General features: G+C 43.8%; 1 protein-coding gene across 2 annotated transcripts; it reads left to right on the top strand.

Annotated features, from left to right (window-relative positions):
* Positions 1–6,708: 6,708 nt before the first annotated feature.
* On the top strand, positions 6,709–18,838 carry LOC129604760 (uncharacterized). 2 transcript variants are annotated; one of them, XR_008695948.1, is made up of 3 exons: positions 6,709–6,878; positions 7,541–10,259; positions 14,990–18,838. XR_008695948.1 is itself a non-coding variant. In XM_055512530.1 (2 exons), exon 2 carries the CDS (start codon positions 8,413–8,415, stop codon positions 9,724–9,726), a length of 1,314 nt encoding a protein of 437 aa, XP_055368505.1. In that variant the 5' UTR covers positions 6,709–6,878; positions 7,541–8,412; the 3' UTR covers positions 9,727–11,541. The 2 variants fall into 2 exon arrangements, 1 of the variants encoding a protein (XP_055368505.1); XM_055512530.1 differs by lacking the exon at positions 14,990–18,838 and having other exon boundaries at positions 7,541–11,541.
* The last annotated feature ends 531 nt before the right edge of the window (positions 18,839–19,369 follow it).

Below are 19,369 nucleotides of genomic sequence, written 5' to 3'. Positions count from 1 at the left end.
GGACAGGTATCTTTCCAAATAGATGACCAGGGAGATGTGGTGATCCTTGTTCTCATCACTATTTGGAAGACTGAGCGGAAGCAGTCCTCTACCAGATGGAATCTGTGGCTGTCCTCACCATCACCTCATCAAAACAAAATGTAATCAATCAGAATTGTAGATTAGTAAAATGTTCAGTACTATGTAGGTCAAAACCTTCTCTAATGTAACATTACACAATACCAGACAAAAAATTAAACTAAACAGGAGGACAGGCCTGTCTGTGCTAAAACAACAGATAAACAGTTGTTACAATTCAAATATAAAATCTAAACAGTATATACCAATTAAAATCTTCCATTGCCTATCTTATTGTTGGTACATACAAACTTACATACCCTCACCTCTGAGCTGGGCAGCAGATGTCTGTATACCAACAGTCTGCAGTGATTTCTTTGTTTGACAGCCTCCTTGCATGTGGGCAACTGGGATTTGCCCTCCTACAGTATAGAAAAAAACAATGTTACATTTACTGTATATTGTATTGGTCCTACAAATATAATGGCTATGGTACAAGCTATAGGTTACTGACCAGATAAGCAGCAGTTATTGTAGAGATGTGACTAATTAGCAACTAAGCTTGCAACACAACACAGTTACCATTCCAACTAATTATGTTAGAATTTGATAGAACAATGACATAACCCCAAATCACAAGTTGATTTAGGCTGTGAGACAGGACGGGGTAATAACAAACATAACCGCGTTCATCTGCAGTTTCTCATTGTAGCGACCGACCAACTGTAGCTCTAAAGTGCAAAGGCCTAACGGCATGCTAACGGTTAATGCAACACACAAACAGGACAGCACACGTCAACAGGACAAAAGCTCGATCCACCGCTCCCTGCCTGTCGCCGATTGAAGGCCTATCGCTATTAGCTGTTCCCCACACAGGTGTGTGATTGCATCAACGCAGAGTAGCACATTTAAAAGGGACAAAGGCTTGGTTGACTCGCTGTAGCTGTTAGCAACGCTAGCGATTAGCTTGTCTCACATGTGGGTTACTACATTTTAACTACATTTATTATATATATAATGTAAAGTGTGTTTGTAAATAAATACTTGTGAACATTATATCAACATGTTGATTTTGTGGTCCTGTATACTCTGCCACAATCATAAAATATAATAATAATAATAATAATAATAATAATAATAATAATAATAATAATAATAATAATAATAATAATAATAATAATAATAATAATAATGTAGTGCAGTCATTTTGTAACAACCACTAAGTGGCGCCGCGGCTGTAGTAGGGCTGGGAGCGCGGACTGTCCCTCGTCGGACATCGTACTCCCGGACCCGTTGTATTCTGGGTGCCGCAGGATTTTTTTTTATTTTTTCTTGCTTTTCTGTGGAAAGGTCAGCACTTGCATGACCACTGGCTATTATCTTGTAATGGATTAAGTTCTGCCATTCATCGGGGGCATGTATTAAGTCTTATATTTGTGTTAGACATTGCACTTGTTTTGTTATCAGAATTTATGTGTTTGCACTAAGCGATTTTATTATTTACGTAAGTGTCTCATAATATCGGACCGTAGCTTCGCCTCAGTTATGTGTTTAATATATCCGGACCCTCTGCGAAGCGCTCTGAAAACTCCAGCCTGTGAAGGCCTGCTTTTAACCACCACCTAAAATCTCTCCACATGTCCAAATAAGGACGTGTAGATGTTTTTCTCGGCTACTCGGAAAGTCCTGGCGCTGGGCCGTGTTATCTGTCCAGCTCCCGGATCCATCTGGCCCACCATCCACCTCATAGTTCCTTTCCCAGGTCGGCGTGACATTTTGAATATTTCCTTAGGAACAGCTCGGATAAACATTGTTAGGCAACAGATTCTGCGAACACAGATTCTGTGAACCCAGTTTAAGCAAACTCTTTAACCCCAGTAACTGAGGACACACATGAACCCATCTAGCCTCTGTATTTCTCCCATAAGCAATGATCAACTTTACTGCTAAAAGTAAATGTAAATGTCTGTTTCCTGGAGTCTATCCCAGATGCTCCCCAGACAACGACCCTGCCAAACTACAAGGGTTGCGGAACAGTCACTGCATCTTAACCTGACCAGAACATATTGTTCACTACCTATATAATAATATATGATGTGATACATAAATATACTACAAATCCCCTCCTCATGGGCATTTTAATGCCCATCAATCTTGAAAGCGAGCGGCCAAGAAAGCTCCTCTTTGACTCATCATGCTGCATTATATTAAATAGACATGAACTTCAACATTAAGATGACAAAGCAAAGTTAAAGATTCACAAAATCTGTAGTAAATAGAACACCTAAGCTCTTCTTTCAGCTCCAACAGGTGATCCTCCCACGCTAGCTGTAAACAAGTACATTCAGTAACAAACCTCACAGTTTTCATTCTACATAAGTGTCCTCTTTATCACAACAGATTCTTCACAGACTCCACACCAACTACAGTCAATCATGAAGGTCTGTGCTCTCACTTCGTCCAGCATCTGTAATTCAGCTCATGCACGTGCAAATTCAAACATCAGTGTATATCAACGATGCAGCTATGGCCAGCGCTCCGCCCACACCCGGTAGCCGTGTTGGTCAGCACAGCCCCACAATATTAGGTGGGTGAGGATTGTTGGTGTAGCTGGAATTGCAATATTGGACTCTCCATCAGCTCCTTCGGCTCCATCGCCTCCTCCTTCGTCCGTCACGGTTGTACTGGAAGCTGTGGCACTGCACCCTCTGCGTTGTCCTAGGAACCTCATCTGATGCCCTGCCTTTCTGCTAGCGACCCAGTTAGCCCAGCTTGCCTTCATGTTGAACACAGAGTCCCTCATTTCTGGACCGTTCAGGGCTCCAGCACACTTCCGCTGCACCATTCTCTGTCCCCTGAGAGCTGATAGCTGAGAGGCAGAAAGATCTGCACTATAGTGCAGCATAAACCATCCTACAGAGCTAGGGTTAGGGTTAGGCTGAATAGATCATATAGTTTGCTTTTTGTTCCAGGTCGTCGCTGTAGAAATCAAAAGATCAGAGAATATAAAAACCCACAGTCCTAGCAGGTCATAAGACACACCCTCCTCTGATACTGAAGTAACCTGTGGATGGAGGTTAAGAGTAGGAGAGAAGTTGGTTAGGAAAGAAAATTAGTTTAAGCGAGATGTTTATGCTGACACAGTTTCTTCACTGCTGCTCTGTGTAGAGAGAAGGGTTGAAGTTGTTAATGTGAGCTTCCTGTGTACAACAACACACTGAGATGCAGAATGAAAAAGGTTAAACCCTTATTATATAAAATCAACAACAATAAAACCTCATCGATACGTGTCCTGGTCAGTCCGTAGAGCATATATCAGTCAGTCATGTCACTGTCATGAGCTCAGGGTTTTTGTCGTGCACGTGAGCTAAGAGAGAAACCTCTTGCTCTATGAGAACTATAATTTAGAAAGGCTAGCCTGTGACCATGTTCTGCTAAATGAGTTAGCAGTGTCACTCAGGGCCCATCAGTGATCCGGAGTTTGATCTTCTTTGTCCTCTTCTTTCCTGCAATGGAACAACACAGCTTTCCTGCGTATATTAATCATCTGTTTCACATAGAAACTTGGTTGATGCATTAAACACTATTTCGTCAAGCAAAGCTTCGTGCAATGTTAGTCTATGCGTTCGGCATATTTTTACAAGCTACACACTGAAATGCAATGTTCACAGTACTTTTTCATCCCTCTATTGTCATTATCACATTTACACTTTCCTTTTCATTCACTCCTTAACTTCCCTTAACTCATTTCCTCCCTCACATACCCTGCTCCTGTCACTTTTCCTATCACTCCACAATGAGTCCCGCTGTGAGATCATACTCCTCTGTAGTGCAAGCTATTTACAGTATATACCCAATCAAATCTTGTGCCAACTCGACCACAACCTTTCCCCCATGGATTAAGGTCACCAACTTGGGATAAAACACAACAGAAACAGAATAGTCCATTCTCACAGCAGATGCCACACACACAAGTTCCCCAGTTACTAAGGACCGACATAAAGCAATAATCGAACCATTTTTTACAATACACTTTTCCCCCCTCAATAGACAGATAACTGTCCATTTAATTTGAAGCCGATTAAATCACTAAATTAAGATGGATAGATAAAAGAACACTAGCAAAACCCTTAAAAGTAATTTCCTACACTTATTTATCCTACGTATTTATCCTTACCAGGGATCATCATCAATCCCTGAATAAAACTGAGTGAATTTGAGGATGTCTGTTGAAAGTTGAACAAGAAGGATTAAGCTTCAGTAACGACACAAACTAACCCGATTACAAACACAGAGTCACTTCGATGTAGGAAACTTTATTGAATTCAAATAGCATTGCGGATGCGTGCATTAAGTGCCTTTATAAAAAAATTTACGTAGACTAAATAAACTGCATCCTCACAACCTATCAGAAGTGACACATGGACATAACACAACCTAGTTAACTGTTGGAAACGCAAAGCTATACCCTAGAAATACAAACAACCCCACAATTATTGCTACATCTAATTATAATTCCCCTGTGACTGTCAGAGTTTGTAGTGATAACAAAACAGCTGTGGACGATAACTGAAGTATTGTAACTTATTAAAGAAAGTCCATATAAACCCACATACAGTCAAACCTCTTGGAAGATAAAGCACCGTCACTGTTGCTACTCAGTCTCTTCCCCAGACCTCCTCCTTCCATGCCGTAAAGAACACCACAGCCCTGTCACATTTGTTTAAGGCCTGCAGACTGATGACATCTATGTTAACTGTTTAGCAAAAGAATGGAAAGAAAAAATGAACTGAGACCTGGTTTACACATTTGCTAAATGTGTCTTCTGCTCTGTTGGAATATATTAATGATAGTGATGATAAGAACTAAGTGGAACCTCCTTAAAACATGTCAAGGTGATCATTAAAACTGCAGCCTCACTTAAACAGTAGACGTATTGTGCAAATACTAAGTGTAGTGTTGTGAACTGTAGCTGCTTGCAGCGCCACAATCCGTAGCATTACAATACAGTACTATAGAAGGCTAAGCATTGTTGCAACAGTTACACCTTGCAGGTTCCGAATGGTTTGGTTTTTCTATCTACTGGAGAACTGGCACAGTAGCAGTGAAAGGCAAACCTGGTTTTAGTCACCTTAAAGTTTGATGTTTTCTGTAACACATGAGAGCATGATGCGTTATACTAGCTTACATATTGTAGGGATCAAACTGCTGTTTACTGTATGAGGGAAACATGTACACTCTCCTCATTCCCTTTTTAGCTGATTGACCTCCTCAGATACTTCACTCACTTTATGGTATGTGGGAGGCACTTCCTACAGTGTTGAGGCTTGTCTAGGGAAACTTTCTTACCTCAATAATGTGAATGTGTCATTACCAATATCATGAGACAACTGTCTACAGTTAGTGTTAGTTGGAGAGATGGAATGAGGCATGTCTCAAAGTCTGGTGCACACAGTCTCTTGATCCACATACTTCACATTCACATTGTTTTTAACACCACCAACCACTGAGCATCAGATGGAGCATTTGTCAGCAGAGTGATTGAATTGGGAACTTTATCTGGAAATATTCTCTATACCTTTGTCTTTCCCTTGCCTAGTAAAATTGGCATATTTTTAATTTTTGAATCGTTTGGCAGGTTTAAGGACTAAGTTATTCTCACCAGCCGACTTGTTTATTTTGTTTCCAAATTTTAGATATTTGTCTGAGTCTCAAAGTACTAAAGTGTGCAGCAAGATGAAGTCACAGATTCAGAGGCCTCTGGCTTTTTGGCTTTTGATGGAGCCCATCAACAAAGTTCATGAATCCTGCAGGTGTCTGGTCCTCTCTAGTAACCAGCTGAGGGGCCTCCACATTGATCAGCGGACCCCTTTGGTCTGGGCACTCCTCGTGAGCCTCGTAGCCAAGCAAAGCAATGGCTTCTTACGTGACCAGTCTTCCCACAGCAGTAGCATCAAACGCCTCCTTTGTGGCTGCCTCCTGTTCCTCTGCCTTTGTCTGCAGGGAACCCTCCTCTCCTCATAGGAGGTCGTCTTGTCCACCCTCCTGGTAGAATGTACATCACCTGAGGTGTGGCCATGCCTGGTGGTGTAGGTGGGGTCTGAGGCACGCTGGCTGGTTGAGCAGAGACCATCCTTGTCTCTCTTTTCTCCCCCTCTTCCCGCTGCTGCTGGCGTGTTGCTTTTTTCACTGCCTCCTTTGCCTGCTTCTGACGCAGCTCAACAGCATGGATCACATGGTCAGTTATTTGTTCTAGTGACAAGTTGCACAGTTCCACAGTGTCAGTCAGATCATTCTGATCTGGTCTTGAAGGCCAGGGCAGATTTTGACGCTTTGCCTCTTTGATCAGCAGAGGAAGTCCATCAGAAACCTCATTTACCCGTTCGTCACCCACACACACTGATTCCTCATCTGACTCAGCCCACAGTGATCTAATTACTCTGTCAAGCAGATCACTTTCACTGCAGGAATTTCCAATTGAAATTTTCTCTGTTTTTAAATAACTGTCGGGCAGTTCTAACAACTCATCCCTTTTCACTGCCCTGTCTGTCCCTTCTAGATTAGCTACAGGGTAAACTGGCTTCTTCGTCCGTAATGGTTTTGTTTCTTCTGCATCCATCTGGGACGCATCATTTTTGCACAGTTAATAAACAATTGCAACACTGCATTTTCTCTTTCCCGTTTAAGGCCTCGCTTTACAGATTTGTCTTTTATCTTATAGGTTTTTATAAAACCCTGCATCTCTGCACACTGCCTCAGATCAAATGTCCCCTCTGAAGGCCAGGGCGACGTGGATTCATGAGTCCGCTTGCTCCATTGGTGTGAGCATTTCTGAAATTTCCTTCATCAACACCTCGACTGGAGACATGTTCCTATCCACAGATCTCATTATTGAATATGTACCTTTACTGAAGATATGATTTCAACCCCTAATTACACCTAATTATACTTGTGTTGTAATGGAAAAATTGTACTTTAATGCTTCTTGTGTTCATTTCTGACTCTGTATAATAACCATGCATTCTGTACTTGTTGATTAGACCCAGAACTGAACATTATTAGACAAACAATCTATCTTCCTCTCAAGGTTCTGTTGCACATTAAGTGCTGACATCTAATGTGTTTGACTGACCGATTGTTTATGGCTTGTGTCTGCCTTTTACCCCTGGTCTCTGGCTCCTTTCTATCTGATGCCTCACCAGACCCAAGGCTGCAGACCTTGTGTATTCCCTGTGTAATGTAAACATCTTCACCCACAGTGTTATAAGGAGATTCCACCAGGTCCCGGGAGAGAGGTTAAAAGGCAGAGACAACCTCAGAATGGGGTGATCTTTGCATTATACCCCGTGGTGTATGTTCAGATCTCCCCAGCTGGCTTTTTGATTTGCTTTCCCCATTATTGTTATTTTCTTTATTATTTCAATAAATCACACAAATGGACAACTCTCTCTCATCTGCCTTTATTGCAAAATTTCCACCACAGAAATTGGCGTCTACGAACAGGATCCCGCGGCAGGTCCTCTGGACGGCGTGATCAGGGACGGCGGTCCTGAGGACTAGGTTCACTCAGCCTCCAAACCTCTACAGCTGTTCTGAGTGGGAGGACTGCTCACCCGTCTGGATCGCCTCTGACGAGATCCAACGAACTCAAAATCCAACCTCTACTCAGCCCGGTGAGAGAGATTCCGTTTTGTTGCGACTTGTTAAGGAAAAAAAAATAAGAAAACGGGTTTGAAATTGGTTTCAGGTATTCGGGTTTACTTGGCTCTGATCATTTGGTTTAGGGAAAATAAGGCAAATAACAATTAATTCTAAAACATCCCCAACTAGACTAAAACAACGACAAAAGAAAATATATCTAGGAAAAGAGATAATAATATTTCTAAAACGACTATGTGGCTGAAAACATCTAAAATATAAAAAAAATTAGGACCAAACAAATTTTTTTTTTAAATTAAAAAATTTAATATTCGGGTACAAAAATGAATTAGGTCAAAGTCTGCCCTGGTGGCCGAGACGGTGGTTGCTAAGGGTTGGCTCGTGGAACGGGCTTGTTTTGTCTGTACTGAGGATACAGACCAGTGTGCAGATCTGAGCGCAGTCCAAAGGGTGTGGACAAGGAAATAAAAGACGGCTTCTGAAATACGGAGCGCGTTTGCAGGGGGAAGTGGTTTTGAGATACGAGGGACCCGGGTCTTAGAGGGGCCTGACGGTGAAGGACCACTTCCGAGAACCCTGTCGCTGATCTGAGCAGTTCCCTTTCTACGGAGACGTCCGTGGAAGAGAAATTTCGAAAAAAGGTTCCGGCCGGAACACAAAAAAGTCTAAGGCAGAAAACCGCCGGGACTCTGAAAGATGGGTTCGGGGCGATCTAAGTCTCCACCACCAGACTGCAGCATTACAAAATTAATGAGACGTAAATATGGTGATGAGTGCGTGTCATGTCTTCACGACTGGACAAAACATTATGGGTTTCAAGAAGGTGGATCACTCAGTGTGAAGGACATACGCGCTTTAAAAGAAAAATTAGAAGAAAAGGAGAAACAGCTCCGCAAAAGTAGAACGATCAAAGTTAAAACCTTAGAAGAAATTGAATTAAACAACAGATGCCTTGAGATTTGGGTTAAAGAATCAGAACGCAGGGAAAGATTGAAATGCCAAAAAGAACTAGGAGGGAGAAAGGACGAGAGTGGTGACGTAGCTGGCAGAAAAGATAACAACTCTGTGGAAGCTTGCACACCGCCACCATACACACATACACACACACAACATGATGACAAACAAAGCGCTCCCACTGTTTCTGCTTTGTATCCCTTTGCAGAGCTGAGCGCGGTCAAGGTGAATCCCGACCTGGACTCCTTCTACGTCAGCAGGAAGGCCGGGCAGGGTGGACAGCAGGACCAACAGCAACAGCCTGACCAACAGCAACAGCCTGACCAACGACAACAGCCTGAGCAACGACAACAGCCTGCCCCACTGCAACAGCCTGGCCAACCTCTGTCATCAGGAGCTGTAACATCAGCTGCAGAGCAGTCAGAGCATGTGAAGGACAGTGTAAATGCCACACCAACTCCTGGAATGGATGCACAGGCGTTCTGGGCCAATTCACCTGTCGGCTTCATTCCTACATCATCCACTGCCACAAGCTGTGCCCATGCACCAACTGCCACTACGAGTGCTGCCTCTGCAACTACCAGCGTTCGTACCCTGAGGAGCAACACACCAGTAGCTCCAGAAATCAGCTTGCCCATGGTGGAAGTGGCCGGCCCTGAAGGAAGCATGCTAGTGCACAGACCATGGACTAGCGCTGACATAGCTGACTTTGCCCACACTCTTCCAGACATCACTGTATCAGGAAAGACATTCGGTGCCAACCTTCTGGCTTTCTGCCAGGAGTACAGACCCACTGGAGCTGAGATCCGTCGCATCCTGGCCAAACCTTGTGAATACCAAAAGCTGGCTAGACAATTGCCTGATGTGACACTTGCTCTCAAACACAAAGACTGGACAAACAACTTAAATGATGGATTCGTTACCGCAGTGAGGACGCTTGTTGCCCACCTCGAAACTGCGTTCCCTGATAAAGTCTGTATGATTAAAGTCACCACATGCAAACAACAACCAGAGGAATCAGTTGATGACTTTGTTCACCGCCTCACCACTGCATAAAACACACGGAGGAGCTCATCCTCCCCCTGAAGGAGTGGGAGGACTCATCTGTTCAACATACGAGAGTCACCTGTGTGAACTGGTGATGAAAGGCTTACTCCCTGAAGTTTTTGACGCCGTGAAGCAGTCATACATCGGATGGAAAGAAGAAGCGCGTCTGTCTGACCTCACAAGACACGCACGCCATGCTTATGACACTCTCCAGCAAAAGAAGATGGCGAAGAAGGAAAAACAACAGAGCGAACTGTATCTGCCATCCTTGGAGATGTTCTCTGCAATGCATAACAACAACAGAGGAGCGCACAGTTTTCGCGGGCGAGGAAGAGGAAGAGACTTCAGACGGCATTGGCCCGACAGAGACACAGGAGGCGCATCTGGAGATCTAGGAAACGCTTGCCACATCTGCGGCGAGATGGGACACTGGAAGAAGTACTGCCCCCGGCTACGTCAGGTTCCACCCTCCCGGGCACTCTCGTCAGACTGACTAGAGGAGGAGCCCAGCGAAGGTTTCCGTTCACATGATGACGTAGACGGTACCGCACAGACACACACACACTCGCTCACACTTGATACATGCTCAACTGATTCAAATTCATGCTTGCCTGCTTGCAATGAAGACTTGCTTTCTGCTCAAAACATCCCACAGAGTGATTTTGAAAAGAATACAAACAGCTAAATGACAACTGCTGCATGACTTTACATTCAAATGGTTTCAAACAATTTCCTGAGTTTGCTCTGACGGTTCAAGGTGAACGTATGGTGTTTTTAGTAGACTCAGGAGCAACAAATTCGGTAAGAAAATCTTCCATGTTTTCCAATCCACCTAAAATGAGTGGAAGATTTGTGCACACTATAGGTTCGTCTGGCCAGACTATAGAAAAACAGAACAGACTATCAATGATTATTAAAAGGGAACACGACTATTAGAGAGAAGTAATAATAATTATTGTACAGAGGCAGCCGGTAAAAGTGTCTACCCCCACCGTGTTTGGGTTTCAAATCTGCCGCGTCAGTGCCGGGTTTGTACTGCGGGAGGAGTGTGTTACGTCCTTCTGGCCTGTAGCTGGCGATTGACTCCCACTTTTGGTCCTGAAACATCGTAGTTGCTTACGTCATATAGCCTCTTGTAGAACAACCAATGATCAGGTCTTGGGTGGCCTAGTGGTTAACGTGCATGGCCACAACGTTTTTTTTGTCCGGGGTTCGAGTCTGAGTGGAAGCAGTTTTTTTTATTTTAATTATTGGAAAAACAGCGTCTCATCATCATCATGTGATCACGAGATGACAACGTTGTATTACTTAGTGCATGAATCGCCAAGACCATGAACCGCTGGTCGCGTTATAGTATGAAGTTATGAACGTAAGTAAATTAGGGCAAATTATGGCAGTTTAAAACCGAAAATAGGAAGCTGAACGGTGCGCCCTCCCGCGTGCAGCGTTCGATTTATGGCAGACAAGCTACTGTAACCCTGATTTCTTGCTGTTGGTACGGGCAATTTTCTTTACGTGGAATGCTTCTTTAATGCACCACACGGCAAGACAGTACGGCACATGTACACTTTTGTCTTTACGCCGCGCTTATCCAACGCGCATCACATTTTCTTGTCCCCCGTCAACAAGGACAGGTAGGAACTAATGTTGATGACAAATAAAATCACAGTAGCTGAAATGTCACGTTTCCCAAACATAAAATAAAAAAAATAAAAAGGAATACTAACTAAGGTTACACTACTACAATTTAAAAAAGTGAATAAGGATGATCTAGACCAGAGGTCTGCCACCGGTAACACCCACGTTTTAAATGAAAAAAACAAACACTGGGAGCCGCGGAGGGCGGCAATATTATATTATTTGAGAACATTCAACATTTGTTTTTTAATCCAAAGAAGACATAAAAGTCGGGGCTCAGAGATCTAACCGATGCTAAAACATTGTCAAGGCATCGACAAGGACAGCTAACTCGCTTTTCCCTGCTTCAAACAGCTGTTTTAACTGAGAGCAACCTGTGCGGCATCACCGGTCAATCTGTAAACGTATTAATTTTTTTTTGTAAATAAAAATAATGTTTGCCCTGTTCAAACCTGCATGGGGAATTCTGAAAGCGGCTGAGCAACTTCGTAGGAACACATTTCATATGGTACAGGTGAAAGGGAGACTAACAACACAACGCAGCCGAGGCTGTAGCAGCAGAGAAACGCAGATCTTTGTCCTGCGTGTTGATGAGCGTTTCCCATCCCCCAGTGTCACCGCTCTGGGACGTGGATGGCCACGCCCACTTTCATTCAACAGACGGACATGAAAGAGGGAATAACGATATAAACAGCTGGTTAACTTTGTGGGAACATGGCTGTAGCTCTGCAATGACTTTATGTGGTACAGGTGAAAGGAGTAATAACGAAATAAACAGCTGGTTAACTTCGTAGGAACACCTTGTAGTAGGAACTGGTATATTTAGAAAACCCAGTAGTCCTAGTGTTAAGGTGTGTGAACTGGGGAGGAGACGGCAGCAGCGACTGAAGAGCGACTGAATAGAGTTGATGTCTTCCCCGCTGACAGGCGCATTCATTTGATAATGCACGTACCTTGGCTGACAGTTCAGTCAAAAACCATACTGAATCTTTATTAAACCGTCCCTGAATAACATCTATGAACTGCAGTTTCTTCCTTGATTATCCATGATTATTATGAAAGAAGCGCAAATCTTCGCCAGTCCAAATTGTGCAATTAATACTGTGTTTACAATAAAGGTAATAAATAATAATATTAGTATTTTCATTTTAAAAAGCACTGCATGTTTTAAACGAATGTCGAAGTGCTACAAATAACTTAGATCAGAAAGCTACGATAAATACATACGTTTATTTTTGCAGAGTAAACGTATGTAGAACAAACTACTTGCTGCATTAATGAGTCTTAGACCTGCAGCTGATCACGCCGCCCGATGCTGCCCAGTCTCTCACAGAGCTTTGTCCCGGAGCTGAAGTATTTCTCACCTGCTGATCGAGTAGTAGCAACACATTAGCATGTCTATGCGCCTCTACGAAGGAGGGGGAGGGGTGTGTAGATTTCCTTTGCGACTGTGAGCAAACATGAGACAAGCAAAAGCTTGGTCGAACTCAGATCCAAGTCATCTGAGTATGAAACACATCACATTTCATTCGATCTCGTGTTTCATTCGAGCGACAGTGTGGAGCTCTCTGCTACGACTGCTGCCCCGTGACCCGTCCACGGATGAGCTTCGATTAAAAATTAAAAGCAGAGGTTTTTTGTTTTTCGTTTTTCTCTAAACGAAAAAAACAGCTTAAAATTCAAGTCCGTGTGTTTTTGTTAAAAAATATTTTTGTTCAGTTTATTGGTTTGTAATGCGATGCTTTTATTCAGGATAGATAGACGGATGGGAAATCAAAGTTTTGAAATGTACACGGGCCGAATAAGTCACATCAGCCACTCATTCAGTTACAATGACACACACAGTCAAAACAAATTCTCGCTACATCTAGTGCGCCACTCCCCCGTTCCTCTCGTAGCCTGCATTTGCACATCCATACATTTGTGTATTGGTCACTCTCTGTCTGGACACATGACTCCGAAACACGTCACGTGTTTGTGTAAGAGTTTGATGTCTCCACCAAATTATAAGCAGAGGTAACGAGAGAACGACTTTTTGTTTTCCGTTTGTCTCTAAACAATAAAAACATATTAACTCCAATTCCGTGTCTTTTTGTAAAAAACAAATATTTTTGCCTGTTTTATTGGTTTGTAAGGCGGTGCTTTGATTAAAATCCGTTTGCCGCTCATCGAAAGAGAAACGAAAACGCCGGTGAAAGTGGCTGGATGGACGGATGGGAAATGAAAATGTTGAAACGTACACGGGTCGAAAAAGTGATCTCAGCCACTCAGTTACAATGACACGCACAGTCAAAACTAGTCAAACTGCAGTTCTGCAGACACAGACTAAACACGTAGGAACAAACATGTTGCTGTAATGCGTTGCTGTAGATCTGCTGATTTCTGGCGTCCTGTCAAAATTACGACCGACAACTGCTGTAAAACAAATTCCTATGATTATTACGGTTATTTACGTAAAATCTACGACTATTGGAAAACATTCATTAACAAGTTGTGGAACTTTAAAACCTAAATAAGCGGCTGTAGTCGCAGATGGACTGCGCTCTACGTCTTTACTTGCGCATTCAAATTATATTAATTAAACCGCGACGCATAATCATGGTATTATGTGAAGCCAATATGTTGTATCAGATGTTAGAGCGGTGGGTGTGTACATATTTTTAAGAGACGCCTTCTATTTAAAGACACGAAAAAGCTGAGGAGAATGAAAACAAGAATGTGTTGCTGCTGTGGCGCTGCCTGTTTTAAACCACACAGAACAATTATAACTTCGCAGTGAACAGAAAACAGCTAAGCCATCAACAAGTTGTTGCCCTTCATACTCCCCATGTTTTAGCACACAAGAGATACTTAATAGTAAAATAGGTCTGGTGTAATATATGTGTGTTACAGGTAGAAATGAACAGTCGGACCTCAGTTACACTGTAGTGCTTTGGAGGCTTCTAATCAACGCTGCGCCACCTGGTGGTTAAAACGAGACTAGCATCCTGATTTTTTCCAGCCGGCTGCAGGATTAAAAATCTTTAGTCAGCGACGCACTCGCTGCGCCGTGGCGACGCGGCAGTACTGCAGTAAAAACCCTAGTCACTTTGAACCGCTGCCACTGTACGTACCAGACAATAAAAGAAAAACTTACTGTGCTTCTGTCTTGCACAACATCAGACAGCAAGACACTCAAACATTCATTTTTGCTTTCAAACTTATGCCCAGTTAATCTATTAGGAAGAGATCTCATGTGTAGTTTAGGTATTTCACTGATTTCCACTCTGGAGGGAGTGCAGGTCACAACCACGGACAATGTAAATAATTATACCTTTGTTTGTGTTAATTTCAGCTCAGAGCCGCTGCTCTACTCTTATCAGTGGCTACTGAAAGGAGAGGCTGTAACTGAAGCCCTCATACAGGCTGCTCGACAGCTTGTTTCCTCACAGAATACGACCTTTAGAGACGCATCTGACCTGTCTTGTACAGCACATGTGTCCACTGGTTCTGATGAGAAGTTTGAAAAATCATGGTTACGCATACATGCGGACAAACTGACCTCAACCTCTCTATTCTGGGAGAGAACATAGGTCTGCGCTTGCGATTTCTGTCACTAACGAACAAGAGAGATTTGTTGATGCTTATTCTACAGATCCACATGTCCTTCTGTCAAAACATGACGGAGACAGATGGCAGGACTTGGGTCATTTCGTGGACAGATGTCAACGGGAAGGAGACTGGCAAACGACTTCCGACACCGAATGTGATGTATTCACCTACTTTGCATGCTTACAAAAAACTTTTTCAGTCTAACTTTCATGCGCAGCGTACAGTGCACTTGGTACCTCAACATTACACACACACTCCACACCACGTGTTTTTGTAGGAGGACGCTCTGACGCAGTATCCAGCCTTACAGGAAGTTCCAACTTCCCTGTGGGCCACACACAAATATGATGTAGGTCTGATCAAAGAATGTGACCCAGTGGTCATCACGCCAAAATCTGACTACAGACCATGCAAACAGCAATACCCTTTAAAGAGAGAAGCAATTGAAGGAATAACACCGGTGTTTAACTCTAAACAGTTTAGTTTTGTTTAAGGCTAAATTTTTTTCAGTAATTGATTTGGCCAATGCTTTTTTCAGCGTGCCCGTCCACAAAGACAGTCAATTCTGGTTCGCTTTTGAATTTAACGGAAAGTCATACACCTTTACCAGACTGTGTCAGGGGTATTCAGAAAGCCCTACAATCTACAATATGGCACTGAAAGACAGCCTGGATGATCTTGTCTTGTCCCCAGGCACCGCCCTGCTGCAGTACGTTGACGACTTAATGATCTGCAGTGAGGATCAGGAAACTTGCGCAGCAGACACAATCAAGCTGCTGAAACACCTGCAGGCTGCAGGCCACAAAGCAAGTCTGTCTAAATTACAGTTTGTTCAGACTGAAGTTACCTTCCTAGGTCACAACATCACCGCTGAAGGGAAATCCAGTTCACCTAAAAGAGCTGAAGCTATTCAGAACCTGCCTAAACCGTGCACATACAAACAGCTTATGTCCTTTTTAGGCATGTGCTCTTATTGCAGGAATTTCATTCCTAACTGCGCCGTCTTGGAGGCTCCACTTAGAGCTCTTATGCAGACGTCTTCTGCATCCACCGCCCTCCTCATGTGGACATCTGAGGCTGAACAGGCGTTCACTGACCTCAAACATGCTCTTCAGTCGGCTCCTACTTTGGGTCTGCCTGACCCTACGCGACCTTTCACCCAAACAGTGGATGAGAAATCAGGTTGTATGACCTCTGTCCTTCTACAGGATCACGGAGGGCGTCCACGCCCTGTAGCCTATTTCTCTGCTAAGCTTGACCCAGTCGCTGCGGGGCTCCCACAATGCCTCCGAGCAGTGGCTGCGGCAGAGAAAGCCGTGCTGGCATCACGTGACATTGTTGGCTATTCTGATGTCACCCTGCTGGTTCATCATGCCGTGTCTTTGATCCTTTTGGAACAGAAAACATCACATCTTTCTACAGCCCGATGGCTTAGATACAACACCATCTTACTGGAAATGCCAAACATCTCCATCTACACCACACGAGAAAACCACCACTGACGAAAAGAATTGAGAAGGACGACCCTCGCTGTGCTCACACACACACAGAGGCGAGGCTGCGTTGACCATTCAGCTAAAGGTGTGAGCCAAGCGCCGCCTGAAGCTGCGCCGGTGAATCACACTATCAGACCATACATCTACACACACGTTCCTGAGAAAACACACACACGAGCAGCCTTGAGTTGCCTACGCTGGACGACGTGTAGACTCTTCACATCACGGGGAGTGACAGTGACTCAGACGACATTGGGAGGAAACCTGGCGGTGATAACAAATCCCAAGTGTCTCTGTGATCAGCTGATCACAACCTGAAGAACTCCAACGAACTGTCAAGGTGTCAACAAACAGGTTGGAAACAATCTAACACCACTATTCAACAGGAAGCAGAAGACATTGATTGTGACCCTGTTGCTTTGATCCTTATTGTATGTTACTTTAATATTTGCTCTAAATTGTGTGGTTGATTTACATGTATGCCTCTCTGTGATTTTATCCACTATTTTTTGAACAAAACATTTTACGACAAGCATATCTAGAGTTGTTTTCCACTTGATTCACACTTTCACACAAATTTTTATCTTTCACTGACGCAAAATGATATCCACCAGACGAAACAAGATAAAAATGACGATCATATCAGCCATTGCGGTGACATGTGTGACCCTCCTGTACTATTTGTTCACTATAGATACAAGCGTGACATTAAGGACCCTAAAGCTTGGCAGCTTGCCCAAAACTATGTAAATCAGAACCCCACAGGAAACTTATGGTTAGCATACATCAAGTACACTTCTGAAACCCTCACAAACAATTCATGCGTAGCATGTGCTGTCGCGAGACCCGATCTCATGGCTGTGCCCACTCCCTTTAACAGCAGCGAGTGTTACAACGAGCGACAACTGCAGAATAAGGACACCGGGTGTAAATACACTGCGGACCCCAGTGTTTCGAGATGCGATCCATCTTGCAAAATGTGCGCCTTGCACAATCTGGGCAAGGGTATGGAGATGTACAGTCCCGACACACATAAGAAAGTAGAGGTGGCCGACATCAAGGTAATGGAAAAGGAGCCCGCGGCTCCCTTGTATTACATGGTGTGTACCACGTGTCAGTTTGAATGTTTCACCTCCGGCCTCGACGGAGGAATAGATGTAGGCCATTTTCCCAATTGTCACCTGACGTGGGACGTCTCCAACGCGCACGAGCTTAACCCTGAAGACCATGTGATCCGGTTTGCGATTCCAACTCACACCGATTCTGCCCCTTTACCCTCATATACATATAGGATCGATAATGTCTCACACGTTGCCCCATCCTCCACCGACTTAGTCCAGCAAAGGAAGTCCTTGTCCGACATGTGGTGGCTCTGCGGGGATCACCCCAGGGCCACCTTACCAACCAATTGGACCGGCCCCTGTACTCAGGTAATGTTCCTCACAGGGGGAATACACCTTTTGCCCTCAGCTCCACAGAAACACTCACGCACCAGGCGCAGGGCTCCAGGAGGTTCCTTGGATCCTGACCTCTACATAGATGCAATAGGCGTACCACGAGGAGTGCCGGAAGAGTTTAAGGCTCGCAACGAGCATGCGGCGGGGTGGACGAGTGCTATACCCTTTATGGGCCCCATAATAGAGGTTAACAAGAATTCGGCCTGGATCAACTACCTTTATTACAATCAACAGCATGTCTGGGCAGCTGGCTCCTACGTCTCAGATGACTTGGCAGAATAGAATGGCCCTGGACATATTGCTAGCGGAGAAAGGAGGTGTCTGTGTTATGTTTGGAGAAGCGTGCTGTACTTTTATCCCCAACAACACTGATTCTAATGGCACTGTGACAAAGGCTATCGAGGGCCTTGAGAATCTTAGAGTCGAATGGGCTAGAAACTCCGGCGTAGATCCGTCCCCTTGGCGCTGGCTAGACCAAACTTTTGGAAAATGGAAATCAATTTTTATTTCGGCAATAGTCTCGCTTATCATCTTCATGGCCGTGATCATGTTGCTTGGTTGTTGTGTTATTCCTCTGATTAGGGGTCTCATCATGCGCGCGACATCAGCGGCGCTTTCGTACCAAATGACACAATGCACTACATTCAGGAATCCGGACACCGATTTACTCATTGATTCTGATGCTGATTCTGTAGAGAATGATGTTGACGTTGATAATGAGGACTACAAAGATGACTTCGATGATGATGATAGTGACGTAGAGGCCGACTCCACAATAGTTTAAATCAACACATAATCCTCCTCCCATTTTCAGGATGAATGAACATGATCTGATTGGAATCACTTATAGGCTTATGTCCCTGTCTTTCCAACGCTCATACACAAGGGTTATTCTAGTATAACTACCCACAAAAACAGCTCACAATCTTTTATCCCTACGCCATTTACATCTTTATAAGTAATACATTTAACGAATCATTTTTAAAGAATGCTTTATTACTACAGAATGAATGCCACGATTGACAATTTTTATTCTTTAATGTTTGATTAATGTGTAATAAAAAGGGGGGAAATGTAATGGAAAAATTGTACTTTAATGCTTCTTGTGTTCATTTCTGACTCTGTATAATAACCATGCATTCTGTACTTGTTGATTAGACCCAGAACTGAACATTATTAGACAAACAATCTATCTTCCTCTCAAGGTTCTGTTGCACATTAAGTGCTGACATCTAATGTTGTGTTTGACTGACCGATTGTTTATGGCTTGTGTCTGCCTTTTACCCCTGGTCTCTGGCTCCTTTCTATCTGATGCCTCACCAGACCCAAGGCTGCAGACCTTGTGTATTCCCTGTGTAATGTAAACATCTTCACCCACAGTATGATAGGGAGATTCCACCAGGTCCCGGGAGAAGGGTTAAAAGGCAGAGACAACCTCAGAACGGGGTGATCTTTGCATTATACCCCGTG

The sequence above is a fragment of the Betta splendens genome, chromosome 10 (genome assembly GCF_900634795.4).
Source record: "Betta splendens chromosome 10, fBetSpl5.4, whole genome shotgun sequence".
NCBI classification, from domain to species: Eukaryota; Metazoa; Chordata; class Actinopteri; order Anabantiformes; family Osphronemidae; genus Betta; species Betta splendens.
The sequence above is the reverse complement of the archived record's forward strand: the minus strand, read 5'-3'. Positions and strand labels throughout refer to the sequence as shown.

Excerpts from the sequence above, each read along its gene's own strand:
- LOC129604760 (XM_055512530.1), top strand. The coding sequence starts at position 8,413 with ATGGGTTCGGGGCGATCTAAGTCTCCACCACCAGACTGCAGCATTACA.